We start from the raw sequence: 18,748 nt of genomic DNA, 5'->3' as shown, positions 1-18,748 counted from the left end.
AACCCGTAAAAAAATTGTCTATTAAAAACTAAGAAATCAAAATGCACTAAATGTTGAGGGGTGTATTTAACACCATTTCTACATGTTTTTAGTTCTTTATACATCTTGCATGACCCCATCGTCATTTGCATGTGCTGACAATGCACAGTTAAGCTATTGTTTCTGGTTTTTAAACTGTGATAGAACTTTCTTTTAAACTACAGTGTTTGTACCCAGATAACGTGAGTGTACATAGGGTTCTGTAGTGTTTGGGTGTGTATACTTTAAGGTTGGACTTCGTAGGTCTGTTCACCTTGTATATTTGCATCAAAGTTGAACTGATTTCCTCTTCACAGCTGTTTGCTTTTCAATAAAATGGGTACAGTGTAAAGGTGCTGGGCTTTGTGCTTCAGGTTTAATGGCTTCTTTAGGGCACATAGAAATAAGTGTTGAGGTTTTTACTAATATGCTAATTTTGGATGATTTTTGACAAAGAGTTCACCTTAAAATCATTTTTGCATTTTTTTTAAATACAAAAATCACTATTTTACTTTTTTTGGCCTGAAAAAACTAATACCGGGATGATTTTGGTTTATTGTCTTGAAAGGTTTGAACAAAAATCAATCCTTATTTTAATTTCTGAGTTTTGACCTGTGTCAGAATTCGGGAAAATAGTGAACCTATTTTTCAGTGGTCCTAATCCTCTTCCATTAACATTTCTCAAAAATTACAACTTGCCTAGTTTTGTACGATCTTTAATGTGAGATTTTCTCTAAACGCGTAGTATTCCCATGGACCTAAGAGGGAAACGGCTCTTTGGATTGTAAAGATTGCAGCCTGATCTGGAGAAAGTAGAAGTCAAAGTTTTGTAGTTAGATTTTTAAAATCAAAACTCTGTCCCTAACTACTATCAGGTCTGAGACAAACAGAATACATCATAATCTTAGGATGCAGGGCTTATTTTTATTTTTTCATTTTATATTAACTAAAAAAACAACAGAGCCCAGTGTCATAGATTATACAACTGTCTTAAAACCTAATACATTAATTATTAGAAATTGTGTATTAAAACCACTCAAAGTTGGTGTTGGGAGTTCAACAGCAGGGAGGGGAGTTTCAGGTGGCTTAGCCCCCACACCCCACCCCGAGCCCCCGGTGTTTGATGAAGCGTCTGTGGTGATTATGGCACGAGCCACTCTTCGTTAAAGAGGTTTAGGGTTTAACCTGGTTTAACGTTAACGTTAGAGAGCAAACATGGAGGAACTAAGCGGTATGACGCTCAACACTTAAAATTAATCTGCAGGATAAAAAAATGCATTTAACCAGCAAAAGTTAGTGTGTAAATGCTCTAAAAAAGTTTGTCACTATTCAATTTGAATGCGTCATAACTAGCTTAAACGGCATTTAGCAAAATTTTGTTAGCTCTTTCTACTCGAAAACTATTCTTGTTGTGAAAATGATGAGCTTTTACATTGTTCTTACTTTTTAATAGACAAAGATAAATCACAAATGTAAATAAGTTGTTATAGAGTCAATTTAATCCATTTTTTTCTGCTCCTGTCGTCAAATGACGAGTCAATGATACATCTGCCAAATTAGCCTGAGTCTTATCCGCAGTTGAAAGTAACTAAATGTTTTAAAATCTAATTTCTTTATATGTAAAGGATGCAGCGTTGAGGAAATGATTAACTTGACAACGCTGAAAGAAGGTACAGTATAAGCACATCCTATACGTTAAACTCGTTTTAAAAATGTTTATGCTTATTTTCTTGCTCTGTTTTGGGCAGGTGATCTGCTACAGCCACCCAAAGTCGCGCAGCTGACGGAAATTCTTAGAAAACTGCAAAAAGGTTTCTGATTTTAATTATATTTATTCAAGTTTTAAATGTATGTTAACTTTTTGTTTTGTGTGAAAGAAAACGTTTTCTGTGTTTATGCTTCTGTCTGATTAACAGCAACACGTTTCTATATAAACCAGGGAAACAATCCACAGTTTAGTTTCCACTGATAGCCGATAGTCTAGCCTAGCGAACTAGACCAAATTCTTGCTTTGTAAAGCTGCCAAATTCTTGCTTTTTAAAGCGTATATTTATTTAGTCTGGCTTGTGATGCTAATACAAATCAGCATCTCATATACAAACTGGATTTACCTAAATTAAATTGTCAAGCTAACTCCCTGTCTCGTACTTCCGTTCTCGTGTTCAAGTGCTTAAACAACGTAAGGAAGTGGTACAAATGGATATAATAAAGTTATATGGGTTATATTCGCACCTTAGTGTTTTATTAGGACTAAATAAAGCAATTAATGAAGAATATTCGTCTTTTCTTTGCCATTTGTGAGCTCGGCGAACAATTTCACCAAAGAAGGTGAGTCATCTTGACTCTTTTCATTACTCTTTGTAAAGTCCGTGTTCCTTTTCCGCTAACGATTCCGCTTTCTTGTTTTAACCTTCACTGTCGTTAAAACAGTGACAATAAGTAGTTTAAATGTGTCTGCAAACTTTAAGGGTCTAAAAAAACATGCAAGCAGAAGACACGAACTTTGGGTTTTTAATTCCGCTATAAAAATCATCGGTAATGTGCGAACCAATAAGAGCGCACGTTTTAGTGACGACATACTAATAAAAAGTCACTTCCTCGTCAGTTTTAAGGAATTAAAAGGCATAACTATCTTTATTTGTAATGTTTTGGTATTTTAGACATCATGTTTGCCAACTGTGTCAACGTACACATTCTAAAATTCCAGTATTGAGATTAAGTTACTACCGTCAGTCAGACGGTGGGTTGTACTAGTTAAAGTGGATTTCCGATCACATGTACTGTATTGTCAGTGAGGTACATCCTTACCTGTTACTCCATCCGTGGAGTTGCAGAACATGATGAATGGAGCTAAATGAGATGTGATTAATGTCTCTGCCCTGGTGGGAACAGCAACACCCATCAGGACCCATTCTGATCTGCTATTTGTAACACAGATAATTATCAGTGATGGGAATTCCGGCTTCTTATAGAGAGCCGGCACTTTTGGATCAGCCCACCAAAAAGAGCCGGCTCTTTCAGTTCCCAAGTGGCTCCTCAGATTTTCTGTTGTGTGTAGAGCAGTGGTTCCCAACCTTTTCCCCAAGGGACCCCGATTTTTACCAGTAAATTTTTTGACGACCCCCTCCCATTTTCTCTTCCAGTACAAATAGTATTAAGAAATGATACAATTGTTCAAGCACATTTTAATATGCTTTGATTTAATAGATAACATTAATAGTAGGCTCCAGTACAGAACAAAGTCATGAACAAAACCAAACAGAGCATAATGTGCTTGACTGTTAGTATTACTTTTCTGAACACATTGTTTCTTGTAAACACTGATAAATCAATCATTCCTTTCAATAAACGTTTGACACATAAAAAATACACTGAGCAAAATGTACTTAAATGTGTATATTACTGTTTGTACTAGATTATTTACTGTAAACGCTGTGATTAATCAACCAGTCCTATCTTTAATGAACTTTTGACACTTGAAAATAAAACAGTGAGCTGAGCAAATTGTTCTTAAATGTGTTACGTTTTCTGTACAAATTGTTTCCTGTCTTAATATCAGTAGACTTTTCACTCATGAAAAAAATTGAGCAAAATGTAGGCTATAAACAAGTAATAAATAAAGTTTTAACCCCTTAAAGTGGAGAGGTCCTGGCGACCCACTGAGAGGCTTTGGCGCCCCCTTGTGGGGGTCAGGACCCCCAGGTTAGGATCCACTGGTGTAGAGTACATTTATAACCAAAATAATGCTAAACTATATGTAAAATAATTTGCTAATGTAAAAAAAAGCAATATATCAAATATTTATCATTTCTATGGATTTAATAACTGAACACTTTAAGAAATCTCTACTTTCTGATTGCTGGCGCTCATTTTCTCACCGTCTTCGTCGCGCTCTCCTCCCTCTCGCTCACCTTTTTCCTCCTCCTCATTCCCTCTCGTCTCCCTCCTCCCACATGTGCTCTGCTGTGTGTCTGTCGGAGTATGATCCTCCCTCTTCCCCGCCCCTACTGCTCTGTGTGTGGACAGTCTGGACACACAGTTACACAGGTTGACCAATCGCCTGTAGCTTTCACCAAGGCGGGGCGGCGGCTCCCAATGACGAACCGGTTCCCGCCGTTCACTTCAAAGAGCCGGCTCTTAGAGCCGGTTCGTTCGCGACCGACACATCACTAATGATTATGATCAAAATAATATTAAATGATCGTAACTTTGCCATCATGTGAAAGACCAAGTAAATGTTTGTTTTATTGTTAACTGTCCTAAATTCTTTAAGGACAAGCAACCATAAAGAATGAATATGAAGAACTTAAATCTGCGAAAGAAGCGTTGCTGAAGGAACTGGAATCTTGTGAGACTATTCATATTTAGAGCAGAAATATCCAAGCCCTGTCTATGATATTCACATCTCACAGTAAAGCTTATGTTTCATTGTTCTTGCAGTACACACAAAAGCTTATGAACTGGAGGGACTCGTTAAAGACAAAAGAGGTGCCAATAGACGCAAATGATTATCATGAATATTTGTTTTTATAATGATACGTGTGGTCAAAGTCAAACTTTTTTTTAATATTTGGGGATTTTTTTCAGAGCTGATCACAAAGCTGCAGCTGCAGTGTGAAGATTCTGAGCAGGAGTGTTGTAGGTAAAGCATGATACACGTCTCCTCTATCTAGAGTGTTTTTGTTGTTTCCCTTCTCCAACAAGCCTGATCCGATGGCTGAATTACATGTTCAGCATGTGAATCAGGCGTATTTATGCAGAGAGCCTCTAAATATGCCGCTTTCTGACACTAGGTGGCAGTAACTTCCAATAAAAGCAAATCAGTGGTCAGTGGCAAAACCTTAGATTTTGGCGATATAAATACTTAATATTTCTCAATATTTTCTGATATTTTTAGTTATTTACGATAGTTTTAGAGACTCCTGAAACACAATTTAAGTAGGAATTGATTCATTAATTATGCACTCTGAGCAGAAATCTGACACCGTGTTTGAAGTTTCCACACACATCTTGCTTTGCCTTTATCGCCGTGTTGAGCATCTAAACCAGCTCAGTGAGGGGATTGTGAAACGGACTCATCCTTTCATTTTTTGAGTTAATTTTTCTGCTGTTGGACAAAAAAAAAGTTAACAGCCAGTTGGACTTCCTATATTGCTCATTTTCTTCTCACTGATGTGATAGAAGAATGTCCTGCCATCCATCAGTCGGTGTTGTTCCAGTTTCTGTGTCCATAAACACCAGAGGGCTGGAAGGACTTGTTTCATGAAAGCTTCTTGTCAAAGCTGGCACGGTTGTTTATGTTGCAGTCCTGCTTTCCTGTGTCTGAAAGGCTTTCCTCCAGACGTTTAACGAAGAATGAGTGCATACTGGTGTCTCTCTGTTGACCCTTTTTGGAACCAGTGACCTGTCCAGGTTGGACCTAGCCTCTCAGCTAGTTAAACCACTTTTACTTTTCTGTATTGGTTTCCAAACTTTCAGAGGTAAATGTTGCTGGTTTATATAAAAAAAAACACTAAACAAGTCGTATTATTTATTAGATTCAACTAGCTTCCAAAGTCTGGGCTTAAACATAAATATTATGTAGGTTCAAAATCGGGCTTTGGATGCCTCTGAATTGATCTGACACATAAAAAGTGTGTTCGCATCTCGTGCAGAATGATAAAAGTGTGTTTTTCAGACAGCTGAAGAAGAACAAGGAGAGCAAGGACCTGCTGGAGCAGCGCAGATGTGAAATCCAGGAAGTCCGACTTAAACACAGGAAGCTACGGTACCAGTTTATGTTATCACAAGTTATTGTGTTCAAGACAACAACAACAACAACAAAGAAAAAACACTTTACAAATTCACTTCAAGTTTATTTATAAAGCGCCAAATCACGACAAGCGTCGTCTCAAAGCACTTCACATAATAAACATTCCAATACAGGTCACCTCATTAAGTCAATCAAAAAAAAGTTTCCTATGTAAGGAACCCAGCAGGCTGCGTCATATTTTACAGCAATCCTCATACTAAGCAAGCTTGTAGCGACAGTGGAGAGGAAAACTCCCTTTTAACAGGAAGAAACCTCCAGAGGATCCTGGCTCAGTGTAAGCAGCCATCCTCCACGACTCACTGGGGATCGAGAAGACAGAGCAGACACACACACACACACACACACACACACACACACACACACACACACACACACACACACACACACACACACACACACACACACACACACACACACACACACACACACACACACACACACACACACACACACACACACACACGTCTATTAATTATCAGGAGAGGGAGAATGTTTAAGTGGTTAGCTACAGTGTGCTAGCCGATGGCCCCCTCCATGAGGCCACCTTATGGAAAAACAGAGAAAAAATAAAGTTAACAGCTGAAATAGCAGAAAATAATACAGTTAAAGAGCAGATTGTAGAAGAAAGTAGTAGAGTGTGGAAAGTGGTTGGTATGTCCTCCAGCAGTCTAAGCCTATAGCAGCATAACTACAGAGATAACTCTGGATAATCTAGCCTTTTAGGCCCTGTCCACACGTAGCCGGGGATCTGCCAAAGCGTAGATATTTTTCTACGTTTTGGTCTGTCATCCACACGAAAACTGAGTTTTTTCACACGAAAACGGATCTTTTTAAAAACTCCGGCCAAAGTGAAGATCTGCGTTTTCTCCGTTTTGGGTGTCTGCGTGTGGACGGACAAAACCGGAGTTTTAAGGTCCGCAACGTCACTTTCCGCGACAAAGCAATGCTGACATCACGTGTGCGACCTGTGTTTACACTAGCCGACAACATGGAAGCCTTCAGAGCTGCGCTCTGTCACTACCCGATCCATCAATTGTCCAAGCGCTTTCTGCTTGTTTGTTTTTGCAAGCGGAATTACTGCTCCTTGCGGAAGACCACAGACGAAGGACGAGGTTAAGAACGGGGGAAGTACTGCCGCCTACAGGTCTGGCATGTCCTTAACAACGTATTTATCCGGGTACGTGTGGACAGAGTTTTTTTTTTAAAACGAGGTGGTGTGGATGCAAGTTTTTGGAGGGGCGGATATTCGTTTTTAAAAAACCCCGGCTACGTGTGGACTAGGCCTCAGATGGAGGCATCATGGAGGCAGGGCAAGGGAGAGCCGTCTTTACCGACTGTACACTCCACCTCCCTCTACTCCCCCACTTGTCCAGATTTAGGCTAACATCAGATTTTAACCGTAGGCCCTATCAAATAAAAATGTTTCAAGCCTATTCTTAAAAGTAAACAAGGTGTCTGCCTCACGGACTAAAGCTGGGAGCTGGTCCCACAAATGAGAACTCTGCTTCAACAGGATGAAATTTGAAAACCAACTTCAGCAGCTGACTGAGCAATTCAAGCAACTCCACTCCGTCTTTGTAAGACTCTTGATTCATTAACATTTAGTTCTCATTTATTTATTTATTTGTTTATTTATTTAATATAATGGATCTTGTTTGAAATATTAGACTCCAGAGAGACTTCCATATGAGCTGGAGTTGGCTGAAAATACAAAAGATCAACTGCTGTCAACCGGTAAGTATCCTCTGGTTATTTACTGATCGTCTGTAGGCAAACGTGCAACATTTCATTTGTCCTGTGGTTCTGACAGAACAGTTAAAGTTGAGTCAGCTGCACCAAGTTAACGAGGAGCTGGAGGAGATGAAGAAACAGAAGTAGATGGAGATGGAAGATGCACAGCTGAGGAGTAAAGTCCACTCGGTTCTAGATGTGAAGATAAAACGTTCTACTTTATCCTAAACTTGAAGCTTTGTTTGGTTTTCTGTCAGATTATTAAGAGCCTGATAGTTTTAACAAGTCCTCGTTCTCAAACAGTTCCTTAATAACATCAGATTCTGTTGTTTTTATTTAATGTTCTACTGCATGTTCTGCAAAAATGTGTTTATTATCACTAAGAGAGTCACTGTGTGACTGGGGAAATCCACCATTATTCTCCCTTTGTGATGCTGTTATTGTTCAACTTTGACATTTTCATTAAACTGGAAAAAAAGACATTAAAAAGCCTTTAATCTACGACACTTTTCTCACAGTTCACTGATACACCCGCTCATACAGACACAGCCACAGTCAAGATCATTTTAAAAGCATTTAATAACAAAAACTTTTTTTGCAGTTTTTCAAAACACAACATAATACTCTTTAAGTTTTAAAAACACAAAACCCTGTGCAACTGATTCCTCCTAATCAATGCCAATAACATTTTCCAGCATTACCGTCTGATTTAGAAACTTTACAGCGGATCAAGGGTGGTCGTGATCTCATTTATCACATAAAATAAGAAAAAGCCTCCTTTTCTATAAATACACTCAATAAAGCCCTGTATGGAAGACTGTGTAAACTTTAAATTGTTCCCTAGCAAAATATCCAGTCTTCAGAATTACTAAACAAGAACACACAAAATCGCTTCTTGCCCAGTCAAGCTGGCGAGCGTTTAACAAAATTTTAATTGTGCTTACAGGCCAACATGAGCTGAGTCCTGCTTAGGGCGTAGGCCTTCAAAGTCGAGTGAGTTACTTAAGGAATCATGGCTTCGCTCCAGAACAGCGTCGTACACCCAACCTTTCCCTCACAGGTTGTTTGAAATTCAGCAAAGACAGAAACAGCCAGGTGAATTCTCTATTTTCCAGTGACACAAGGCAGCGGTAGAATATTTACAATTTTATTTCTGTTTGATTAAAAACAAACAAAAAAGAAAACATGGCCTCTGACTTGGAAAGCTCCTCCCTGAATGCATATTTGACATATTTAACCCTGAACATTGAGTCCACACCTTGATGAAAAGATAGATCACACTCTCCTGAAAGGATAAAGTTCACTACAACCTCAATGTTAGCTTTTAGAAAACACTTTCTATTTATCATCTCTTGGATCCTATGTACTTCTTCTGGGTTTTTTTCTAGCTGCAGCCTTGATGAGCTGTTGGCACATTGATGAAACCACAAGGACACTTTCTCCGATTCTGTTAAAAACCACTCCCAGCTAAACGTTTCCCCCAAAAAACGACACATCTCTGGTACACTCTGGTCTAATACTGCCGTGCTTTTGTTTATTCCTTTTTCTGGACTGGCATGTATCCATTTTCTTTCCCTCGGGTGCAACGTGTGCAGTCTGTCTCCTCCAAGTCCCACAGTCACGTTCGTACAAGCTCAGTTTTAGGCGAATCACCCAACCTTCTTGCGTTTGGTGAAACATCAGCCCGCGTAGCCGGCGTGCAAGTAGTCCGTTTTGCCTCTCAGTCACCATATAAGGCAAAGTAGTACCAGGTCTTGGCATAAAAGCACATTCCAAACTCAGCGAGTTTAGTTTGTTTTCAGCATTTTCAATAAAGTCTCTTCAAGTTTTATTACTTCTTTGTAAAAATCCAGAAAAGTCCACAGAGTCGGGCAGAGGTACTTTTAGGGAGTATTTCAGTGTTGTTGGCACAAGTTAGCAATAGACGCTTTTGATCATCTTGCATGAACAGTTTCCAGATAAAAGGTCGCTCCTCCATCGTTTGTTATCCCAGGCTATTCCCCATCTGTTAACAGAGAAACAGGGATACGAGTGAAATTAACCACTTCCACCATCTTCCTCCATTTCTGTCGTCTTCTGATTCTTTGCAGCATTTTAAAATGGTACTGAAGTTAGACACCACCGTCATAATTCATTCAGTATTTTTAACATTACTTTCAACAGTATGAACAGTTTGTAGACTCTCCACATGCATATTTGCTTTTTCAAATTTCCATTTTCGTAATTTTTTTAAACAAATTAATCCACTTGATTAGCATTTTATGAAAAGACAAACTGATTTCCTCTAATCAACTCTATTTATATTTTAACATTTTGGAATCAAATGCTGAATTTCTCTCCCAAATTTATCATAATTCAACATTAGAACTACTTTACTTTAATAGATTTTCCATCAATGCTGTTAACATCAACTACCTCAAAGCGGCTGTAGACCTTCTTCTCCTTCCTCAGACTCTCTATCCTCTTCAGTAAGCCCTCCCTCTCTTGGCTGTTGCCCGATGTTCGTAGAAAGCGACTCTTTTTCCCAGGGTTTGATGTCTCCAGTCCTTTGTCTGCAACATCGCCTTTGTCCCCTCCTGTTTCTTCTCGCTCCTGACGGTTTTTCTGGCTGTTGGCGGAGATTTGCTCCAGAATGACCTTGGTGTCATCTCGTAGGTTGCTGCTGAACAAGACCGAGCTTCCTGGGGACTGGTACCGAGATGAGCCCGATGTTCCCGATGAGGTCTTATGATTGATTGCGGGTTGATTGGCTGTAGTGGAGCTGGTTTCTTTAGCTTGTGAGCTCTGATTTTTGCTTGGATCATCAGTTACCTCCATGACCGTGGTCATGTTCCTCTCTTCTCCTGAGGCTTTCTTATCTTTATCCTTTGGCCCCAGGAACCCCTTTAACCTCTGAGTCTGTTTCTTTAGAAACTCAAGGGTCTTGCCATCACCTTTCCCTTCACCGATTGTGTTAATGGATGTACTGGATCCCATACGCTTATGCAGTCCTTCCTTAGAGTCTTCATGTGACAGCGTTGAAGAACTACGAGCGCGGTTCTTTTTCAGCTCACTTTTTTCTGCATCTGTTGCATCTGTGGTTAGAATCTCCTCACCACAAGAGACACGACGAGGATTCAGTCCCTTTAACTTTAACGCATCTTTCTTGAAGATCTTCGGTGAGGACAGAGGCTTTAGTAACTTAGGTAGTTCCTTCTTTGGACCTTCTGACACAGTTTCCTCTTTTTGAGATTGCGATGTCTCTGAAGACTTCTGAGAACTCACAAAAGGCTTGGGAGTGAGTATTGAGACTTTTGGCGAAGTTGGTCTGCGATTGAGTTCTGCCAGTTTTGCAGAGATGTCTGGTTTCTTTGGTTCGTTGTCTGCTGGACTGATTGTCCCAGTTGTGGACCTTAGAGTAGCTGAAGGGTTGAGAGGAGGTTTCTCTGAAAGATCTGGCTTCTTTTCTGGAGGCTCTGAGGCTTTAACTGATATATCTGTGTTCAATTTTGAGACTTTTCTCTTGTTTTCCAAATCTTGAAAATATTGCAGTCTAGAAGCTACATTAGTTACGTTCACTGGTTTCTGGTCTTCAGGTTTCGTAATACTCTGTGATTTTTCTTCCTTGTCTGTGTTCTGAGGTTCCTCTTTTTCCTTAATTTCAGTTTTCACCTCTACATTCCTTTTCTCTTCTTGTGGCTCTTTCTCTTTTTCCTCCTCTTTCTCCTTCATTTCCTTGTCCTTTTGTCTTTCCTCAAACTTTTTTCGCCATTCATATGGCTCACGAGACAGAGACCTCCTCTTTGCAAGAATTTGGGCCACTATGGAGGAAGTTTGTACAGAATCTAACTGCTCGTCTTCCTCTGTCGCTGGTTTTAGACCTAAGCTGCCACTGTGTATCTCCGTCTTGGAAGATGCAAATATAAGTGAGGAGCGCAGGCGAGAGCTGCGTTGAAGGAGCGGGTTGATACGTGATCGGACCGATTCATGTCTGGACAGAAAGAGATCTGGAGCATCTTTGGTTGTTGTGTCCTCTCCTGCCTCCCTCGCTGCAACTCTCTCTGACTCCCTCTCTTTTTCCTTCTCAAGAATAGAAGACCTATAATCAGTGCGAGAAGAAAGCACATCCCTTGCTGCTGATGGAATATAGTCTTTATTGCTGCTTTCAGTCAGTTTGGGCTTTCCAAAACGGGGTGTCAGTAAATCTGGTCTGGGCATAGGGAAAACATTTGGTGGCTCCTTCACTCCAAAGCGTGATGTTGAAATTTCAGGCGCAGTTGGTTGCTCAATAGCTGGAGGATCATCAAACGTGTCAGGTCCCATTGGTTCAGGCAAACCCTCTTCTCCACCACCGTCATAATTACTAAGATACGAGTTGATCCTCCAGTTCCTCATGCCTTCCTTTACACTTGGATCTTGATCGTGGGTTTGACCAGAATGCTTGTATAATGACTTTTTTTCTGGTGGGTGCAGCTGTGTCGGGGAACTCTGGCAAGCATAAGTGTGACCAATGGTTGGCCTCCTGTTGGAGGTTCCTCCTTCATACCTCCCAGCTAGTGGAGGACCATGAAGCCCTTCTGGTCCTTTTAGGTCATCAGATGAAAAGTAGTCTTTGTTTCCAAGTGGAGGTTCCAGATCTGAGGAGCGATAGCTTGAGTCTGAATACTGGTCGAGGGAGAGGTGTGAAGGATAGCCTCGAAGCCTATCATAGTGTCCATGGCCAGAACCTGGTCCAGGCCCTTCGCTGTAGTAATGGCTGCTTTGAAACTGCTCTCTGTAAAAAATAAAAAAAGCATTTCTTAGTTGTGTCATTTTTACATCAGAACATGTATAGATATGTAGTAACAGAATGGTACATAGGGTGGCTAGGATGAAACAATACATACCTGTGAAAATCTGTCTCATCCAGATTGTTCATGACTCTGTGCTTCATGAATTGTCTGGAAGAGGAGTAGGTTTCCTGCGTTCCTTCTGCATAGCTGTGCCTCTTAAAGGCACTTGATTTCATCTCCATCTGCCTGGACACTATGGACTTCCCCTGATCTAAGTAAGACTGCTGCAGACGAAACTGTTGCTGAGAGTATTTTCCAATGGTAATTCCTGCGTTGGGTTCAAGCGTGTGACGAAACGGATCGTTCCTTCTAAAAGGGTTGCGGTCTGCGTCCCCGTAGGGGAAGGCTGGGGTAATCTCCGGCTGCTGCCTGTAACCAATGGAATTAAGTAGAGACTGTGTCCTCTTCAAACCAATCTGGGTGTGTAAATAACTGCCAGCGGTGTGGTCTGAGATAGCAAGTGGTACGCTGAACTGGTTGATGACCAGAGGCTCTGACTGGGCATAGAGAATACGAAACTCCTCATCGAAGGAGTTAACCATCTCCCCCAGGAAGAGATGCACCATGCAGCGATGGATCTTTTCGTAGGACCACATGAAACTAGAGGAAAATTTAAAAGTAAAAGTGAAGCAACAGAAATAATTTTTAAAATATCTTAATTGTGACATAAGCATACCTGTAGTTCCCGCTGAGCGCAGCCCTACAGTCAGTCAACATAAAGCGATTTTTCATCTGTCCTTTAAAGGATTTTCCTGTCCGAGAGTAATACGTTATCCCCCCAACGGTTCTGACGCGCATCATCTAAAAAAAACATTTTACTGTTGTTAGTTGATTTAAAAGCTCTTAAAGTCAATGTGGAAAATGGAGGGAATGTTGCATAAAACCTAAACTCACTTGAATCAAGTCCAAGTTGACTTTGCAGCTGCTGACCATAGAGACAAAGTGATGAGCGTCCTGCTCATCCAGTAAAATGTAGACTGCAACTTGGCGTGCCGCTGCCTCCAAAAGTTCTGAAAAAATGTCAACGTCTGTAAATATGTCCATCGCAATCGCAATAACCTGGATATAAAGCACAAACACAAGAAACTCTGTTATGTTCAACATAATGTGGTACAACAGCATTACTCAACTGAATAACTGAGACAAAATGCACATTTGACTACCCTCAGTGTATCACGGACTACGTTTACATGCAGCCAATATCCGGGTTATGATCGGGTTAAGGTCGGTATTCGGGTCTCTGAGTTGATCAGAATAACCCGTTTACAAGCATAAATAGAAAGAGTTACCCCTAACTTGCATAACCCGATTTAAATGCGGACGTTGGGGTAGCGTCAGGATGTATGGACTATGTCCAGGCGCAATATGCGTCATTTCCGGTTCTTCTTGTTCCGGTATCCGTGAAAACAACAACAGTTCCCAGTTCGGAAGAGATAGCGACCACGTTTGTTTGCGCTTTAGTTTCTTCGTCACTCCAAAAGTGTGGTGCTGTGCCGCGACTCGCCATTTTGCTCCCAACTTGTTGTTTACTTCCGGTGTTCTGGCGCATGCAAGACGTCTCGCTACTCAAAAGACCAAGATTCCTTGCGAACAGAGCATGCGCAGAACACACGCTTTGATGGGGATATCCCGATATGCGTTTACACGACCAAACATTCGGGTTAGAAAAGGGTTACCCCAGGTGTAGTAACCGGGTTTTTAAAAACCCGGTTATGAGCATATCCGGGTTTTTGGCGGTGTTTACAAGGACCTGCGGAACCGGGTTATTGTGAATATTCGGGTTTTAAAAGGGTTACCGGCTGCATGTAAACGCACTGACTGATAAAACGTGGGGTAATCTACTACATTTACATTACAAAAGTAGTATTCAAAAATTAAAGATTCAGTTTGAAACTGCACGCTGAGTCGTTGGACTCTGTCTGAACACAGGAGATACACTAAAAGCTAACACCTGTAAGGCACAGACGAGTTCTGTAAACCCTCAAAGAGAAACGTAGAACAAATAAAGTCATGATCCATCGGACCAACAGGTTTGACTGCTCGTCACGTTTGTTTTGTATGCTTCCTGCTATTCAAAATGCTTAATTATGTGAAGGAGACAGCCAGTTGAAAATTCAACTAAAAAGGGCGTGGTTGCAAAGTTGACAGAGGCAGACACAATTTGAGAGTGAACTCACAGCAATAAAGCCCGACTCAAGTTAAAGTAAACACAACTTCATTAGCAGCTCCTCAGTCCAACCAGTTTTTCAGAGACTGGGTTTATGCAGATTAGACAGGAAGATAACCACAAGTATAAGCCTGACCTGAACATTTCTGCCTCCTTTATACATACTTGTCGTGCATTCTTGATGAGCCTCCGTGCACGCTCCTTAATGCTTGGCACGTCAGGTTCGGAGGGGTTGACCAGTGTGGTGACCTCTGTGGGTCCAGCATAGGTGAACTGTGGCCATCCCAGATCTAGTCCCGGTGCCGCCGTGTCCGACTCCATTGGCCAGTAGGTGCCAGAGGACCCATCGGTCTCTTGACCTCCCTCATAATACGTCAACTCTGGTAGGTTCGAGGTCTGGTTGGGTATCTGAAGCGTGGACTTGATGTGCTCAATTTCCGGTTGGGCAAGAAAATTTACAATACCCTCCTTCTGGATGAACTCGTTGTAGCCCTGTTGCAACAGAAAACACAGAAACTTAGCAAATTTAAAAATTTTACATTACACTGAAAATCACGACAAAATTTATTACCTCAATGTCCTTCTCTATTAGCTCATCAATAGCCAAACGATACCCCTCACGGTAGAGTGGAGGCAGGTAGTTTGGGTCCAGAGGATTATCTCCGATCGATGAACTCTGGGATCGACGGGCCATCGTTAAGGTGGGTCTGATCAAAAGTCAAGAATGAGGGTCTCAGGGAAGTTTCGCCTTTGCAGAAACAAAAAAAAATCTTTGTTTATTTATTTATTTAGGGTTAGTGACTCACATATTTCAGTTTGGGCCCCTAAAGAGCAAGTAGAAACGAATCAAGATAAAAAAAAAAGCAGCAGTTTTCCTTTGTTTAAACCTCCTTCCTTTTGTCAGTTAGATGTACTGTAAAAACACACCACTCCCCCAATAATGCCAAACAATAAATCAATTAAATATCCCTTTGGGTGGCGAAAGAAAGAAGCCTTTGTGTTCCACGCACAAGTTACCTATAACCACCTGAACAAAGCAGCCGTTGTTGGTGAGTCAAAGCCAGAGCGTTGAGTTAATCTGTGCTCAGATGATCCGAGTGGACAGACTAATGCGTTTTACCCCACAGCTTCAGATGAGCAAAGAAATATTCACTTTCATGTGAAGGTTTCATTTTTAATAGTTGGATCTGTCCTAAAGGTTGTGTTTAGACCAAACAGGAAGTGAGATCAGATCTCAGTAATCACATTTAAATTCAGCACATGAACTCAGGAGTCCATTATGCAATAAACAAACCAACGTTTTGTCTAATAACTACAGATATTCTGTATGAATACGAAATCTTTGAGTTTTTGCATCTCCCTCATAATTAAATAATTATTGGGTCTATTTCTGACATCAGAATCTTACTTCTGATGTGTCTTCTGGTTTTCTAAACCTAATTTTTTAAGATGAAAGGGATAAAAGCTGTCTACAAGTGTTCTTATTGGGCTATTAGTTGTCTTAATAATGCTAACGATTAACACGAAGCTAGAAGTTGCATGGGAGAGACGAGGGAGAGGTGGGAAAGGCTCGAGGAGGTGTATAGACAAGTCCTTTCAGTGAACCCGTCATGCCAGTAACTCGTGCTTAGACGTGGCGGAGAAAAGTCTGTCTGCCTCTTGAGTTCGTTTCAGCGAGTCTGCCGAAAGCTACAACGCTTTAGAACTTTCTTTGAACTCCGACATAATTATGTGGGAATTTTGAGTCAAACAGTAGATATTTACAACTTTACTATTATTACAGGGAAACACTCTTCGAAATAAAACGGACAACTTTGATGTGGATAGATTTCGGGCTTGATTCCAACCAGGATGAACTTATCAACGTTTTGAATCTAAACAAAATCTCAGGAAATTTACCTGAGATCTCATTTGTTTGGACTGGGTCGCAACAGGAAGCATGACAGTGTGAATAAAGGTCCATGTGAACATTGAGTCACTGGAACTGATTGGGGCTGACTAATTGCTCAGTGTGTGTGTGGGTTTGGGGTAGGGGCGGGTGTAAAGGCTGACCCCGCTGTACAGGTATGATGTGATCTGTGTAAACAACTTATTGGTAGAAATAGCAAAGGGGCAAAAGTCCTCATCTGTAATCAGTGGGACAACTGGCTTCACTCCTCAAGCATGTGAGTCATCGAGTAGCCCCGTCCGGCGTCGCCAGAGGGGAATATACTTGCAGTGCGGTGATTCATCCGTATGAAAAATGAACGACGTCCTGCTTTTGCTCTGGTTTTGAGCCACAGACATTAGGCCTTTGTTGTTTTTACACGCTCACCATTCCTGCTCGGTTCCCACAGTGGGTTCTTTTGTATTAGAAAAATATTCCACGTGGTTCAAAGATGAACTGCTGAAAACCACAAACTGAGAGACGTGCTGGATGATTACGTAAACTGTGTGAGATAACAAAAAGTTATTTGTTTCTTAACTAATACTAACTTTCTCATCCGTTGATGATCAACATCGGCTTTGAGTCGATGTATGGTGCTTTCTTCTCCAACGTGACCGGTAGCATACCAAAACAAACTCTGAGGCTTTGTTTGTTGTTATAGCAACCAGGATGAACATCAAACTACAGAAAGTGACGACCAGGAGCACCGTGTTGCTGTAAAGCGTACTCTCACCAGGAGGAGCTAACCTACACCTGAGTGAAACACTAAACCAGCTCCGCCGCAGCTTCACGAGGCCGATGACACTGAAGCATGGAAGCTGTTCTGAATGTGTCACTGGCTCATTTTCAGCATTCCTTCCTGAACACTGGCACAAAATGACGGAAAGAAACTTCTGAAATGGTATCAGTCTCGACAAGTTAGTGAGCAAGGGGGACGGCCAGCCCGAGGAGATGCAAAACCATCGAGAACGAACATTCTCTTCCTGCTGTAACACACCTCGCTAAACAAACACTACGGTTGATCTGGCATTCCTTCTCCTCTCTCTGCATGATAATTCTGTGTGAAAGGAGCAAGAACAGGTTTGGAGGGATAAGCCTGTAAAGTCGTGACGGTCCTGTCAGGACGTTTTTACCGTCAGTGTTTGTCAGGTTAATGTACACAAACTGAGATAAGTCCATACTGTGAGCCTCGCTGCTGAATGACACAGATGATGATGTTCTGGATGTGACGGCTCACATGCTCCCTCTTTCTGGGGCTAGAAAAACAGGTCCACTGAGCTCCAGTCATCTGTTCCAACTGCTTTCAGGGCCCGCGGTCAGCTTCGATTGGAAACTCAGAAGCAGTTAGGGCGGAAAAATATCCCAGCTTTGCTTTTCCCGAAACGCATTAATGCTCGAACTTTTGAAGACTTCTGCAAACCAACGAATGAGAACCGCCGTATGGTTAGCGTGCACACAGGTTCCACAAAAAGCTGGCACTTCTAATCTTATTTTCCACAAATTAAAACCACATGTGGGGACTATTCTTAACCTGGTGACTCACTGTCAATGCATCAAGAATAAGGGCTGTGAAACAGAAGTGTGCAATTAAGGTGTCATCCAAGCCTGTAAACCAGTCTTCCTTGCTCGACAGACGAGGCTGTACCATCAAAAGCTGGAAGTAAAGCCCTTCACAGTGAGCATTGTTCAAACATGACGGGAGACATGCTTTCAAAAGTGTCTCTACCCTTTTCTCTAATACGATTTTTCTCAGAATCAGTCGCCGTTTTCCTCCTTCATAACTGGAAATGAGGCTTTATAGTTCTGATAACAGCCAGTGTGTTGATGTAATAACAGCACTGTTCAGGTTTTGCAACGGATGAGTTGATCCTGCAGGAAAATGAGGATAAAGGGCCCTGATTTTTATTTTATTCTAAGTGAGTTGAAGAGATATTAGGTTATATTAGATAGGGATAAAAGGACAGGTATGAGAATGAAGCGGTTAGGAACACAGAGAAACGCGTCATGACGCACTGTTGGTTTATTTTCCATTACCTTTGCAGCACTACTTCAGTTCTTCCCTCGTTTGTCTTTCACGGTTCTCCGCGGTGAAACCACCGACCTACAGGTCTCCTTCCAGTCCGTGCGTCACATTCCTCGGATCGGACAAAGTCAGCCCCCCTATCGTGGCAAACACCCCCTCCGCCTCCCTCCCTCCGCAGCGGGCCGACGCGAACTCCGTACCCGGGCTGAGAGCTGCGCTCGGCGGTGTGAGATCCTCTGGACCCGTCGCTGGAAGCTCG

At 41.5% G+C, this 18,748-nt stretch overlaps 2 protein-coding genes and 1 non-coding gene across 7 annotated transcripts; 2 read left to right on the top strand and 1 right to left on the bottom strand.

Moving 5' to 3' along the window:
- The first annotated feature begins 1,133 nt into the window (after nt 1-1,133).
- si:ch211-199g17.9 (synaptonemal complex central element protein 1) lies at nt 1,134-8,065 on the top strand. 4 transcript variants are annotated; one of them, XR_011517382.1, is made up of 10 exons: nt 1,134-1,249; nt 1,644-1,688; nt 1,767-1,829; nt 4,292-4,366; nt 4,459-4,506; nt 4,606-4,660; nt 5,696-5,785; nt 7,304-7,407; nt 7,498-7,564; nt 7,641-8,065. XR_011517382.1 is itself a non-coding variant. In XM_015973840.3 (10 exons), exons 1-10 carry the CDS (start codon nt 1,234-1,236, stop codon nt 7,672-7,674), a joined length of 552 nt encoding a protein of 183 aa, XP_015829326.1. In that variant the 5' UTR covers nt 1,134-1,233; the 3' UTR covers nt 7,675-8,065. The 4 variants fall into 4 exon arrangements, 2 of the variants coding, with proteins under 2 accessions (XP_015829326.1, XP_015829325.1); XR_011517383.1 differs by having other exon boundaries at nt 7,646-7,717; XM_015973840.3 differs by having other exon boundaries at nt 7,344-7,407; nt 7,646-8,065.
- On the top strand, nt 2,804-2,936 carry LOC129164661 (U8 small nucleolar RNA). Its single transcript, XR_008564185.2, has one exon. It is a non-coding gene; the product is annotated as a U8 small nucleolar RNA (small nucleolar RNA).
- A 1,160-nt stretch (nt 8,066-9,225) lies between the features above and the next one.
- Nucleotides 9,226-18,672, bottom strand: fam83hb (family with sequence similarity 83 member Hb). 2 transcript variants are annotated; one of them, XM_015973835.3, is made up of 8 exons: nt 18,501-18,672; nt 15,111-15,287; nt 14,705-15,031; nt 13,267-13,431; nt 13,049-13,173; nt 12,427-12,972; nt 9,977-12,314; nt 9,226-9,566 (listed from the first exon to the last, which is right to left on the bottom strand). In XM_015973835.3, exons 2-8 carry the CDS (start codon nt 15,231-15,233, stop codon nt 9,546-9,548), a joined length of 3,645 nt encoding a protein of 1,214 aa, XP_015829321.3. In that variant the 5' UTR covers nt 15,234-15,287; nt 18,501-18,672; the 3' UTR covers nt 9,226-9,545. The 2 variants fall into 2 exon arrangements, with proteins under 2 accessions (XP_015829321.3, XP_015829322.3); XM_015973836.3 differs by having other exon boundaries at nt 15,111-15,246; nt 18,501-18,626.
- Between the last annotated feature and the right edge of the window lie 76 nt (nt 18,673-18,748).

This window comes from Nothobranchius furzeri, chromosome 19, assembly GCF_043380555.1.
Source record: "Nothobranchius furzeri strain GRZ-AD chromosome 19, NfurGRZ-RIMD1, whole genome shotgun sequence".
Lineage (NCBI taxonomy): Eukaryota > Metazoa > Chordata > Actinopteri > Cyprinodontiformes > Nothobranchiidae > Nothobranchius > Nothobranchius furzeri.
This window is presented reverse-complemented; position numbering and strand designations above follow the sequence as displayed.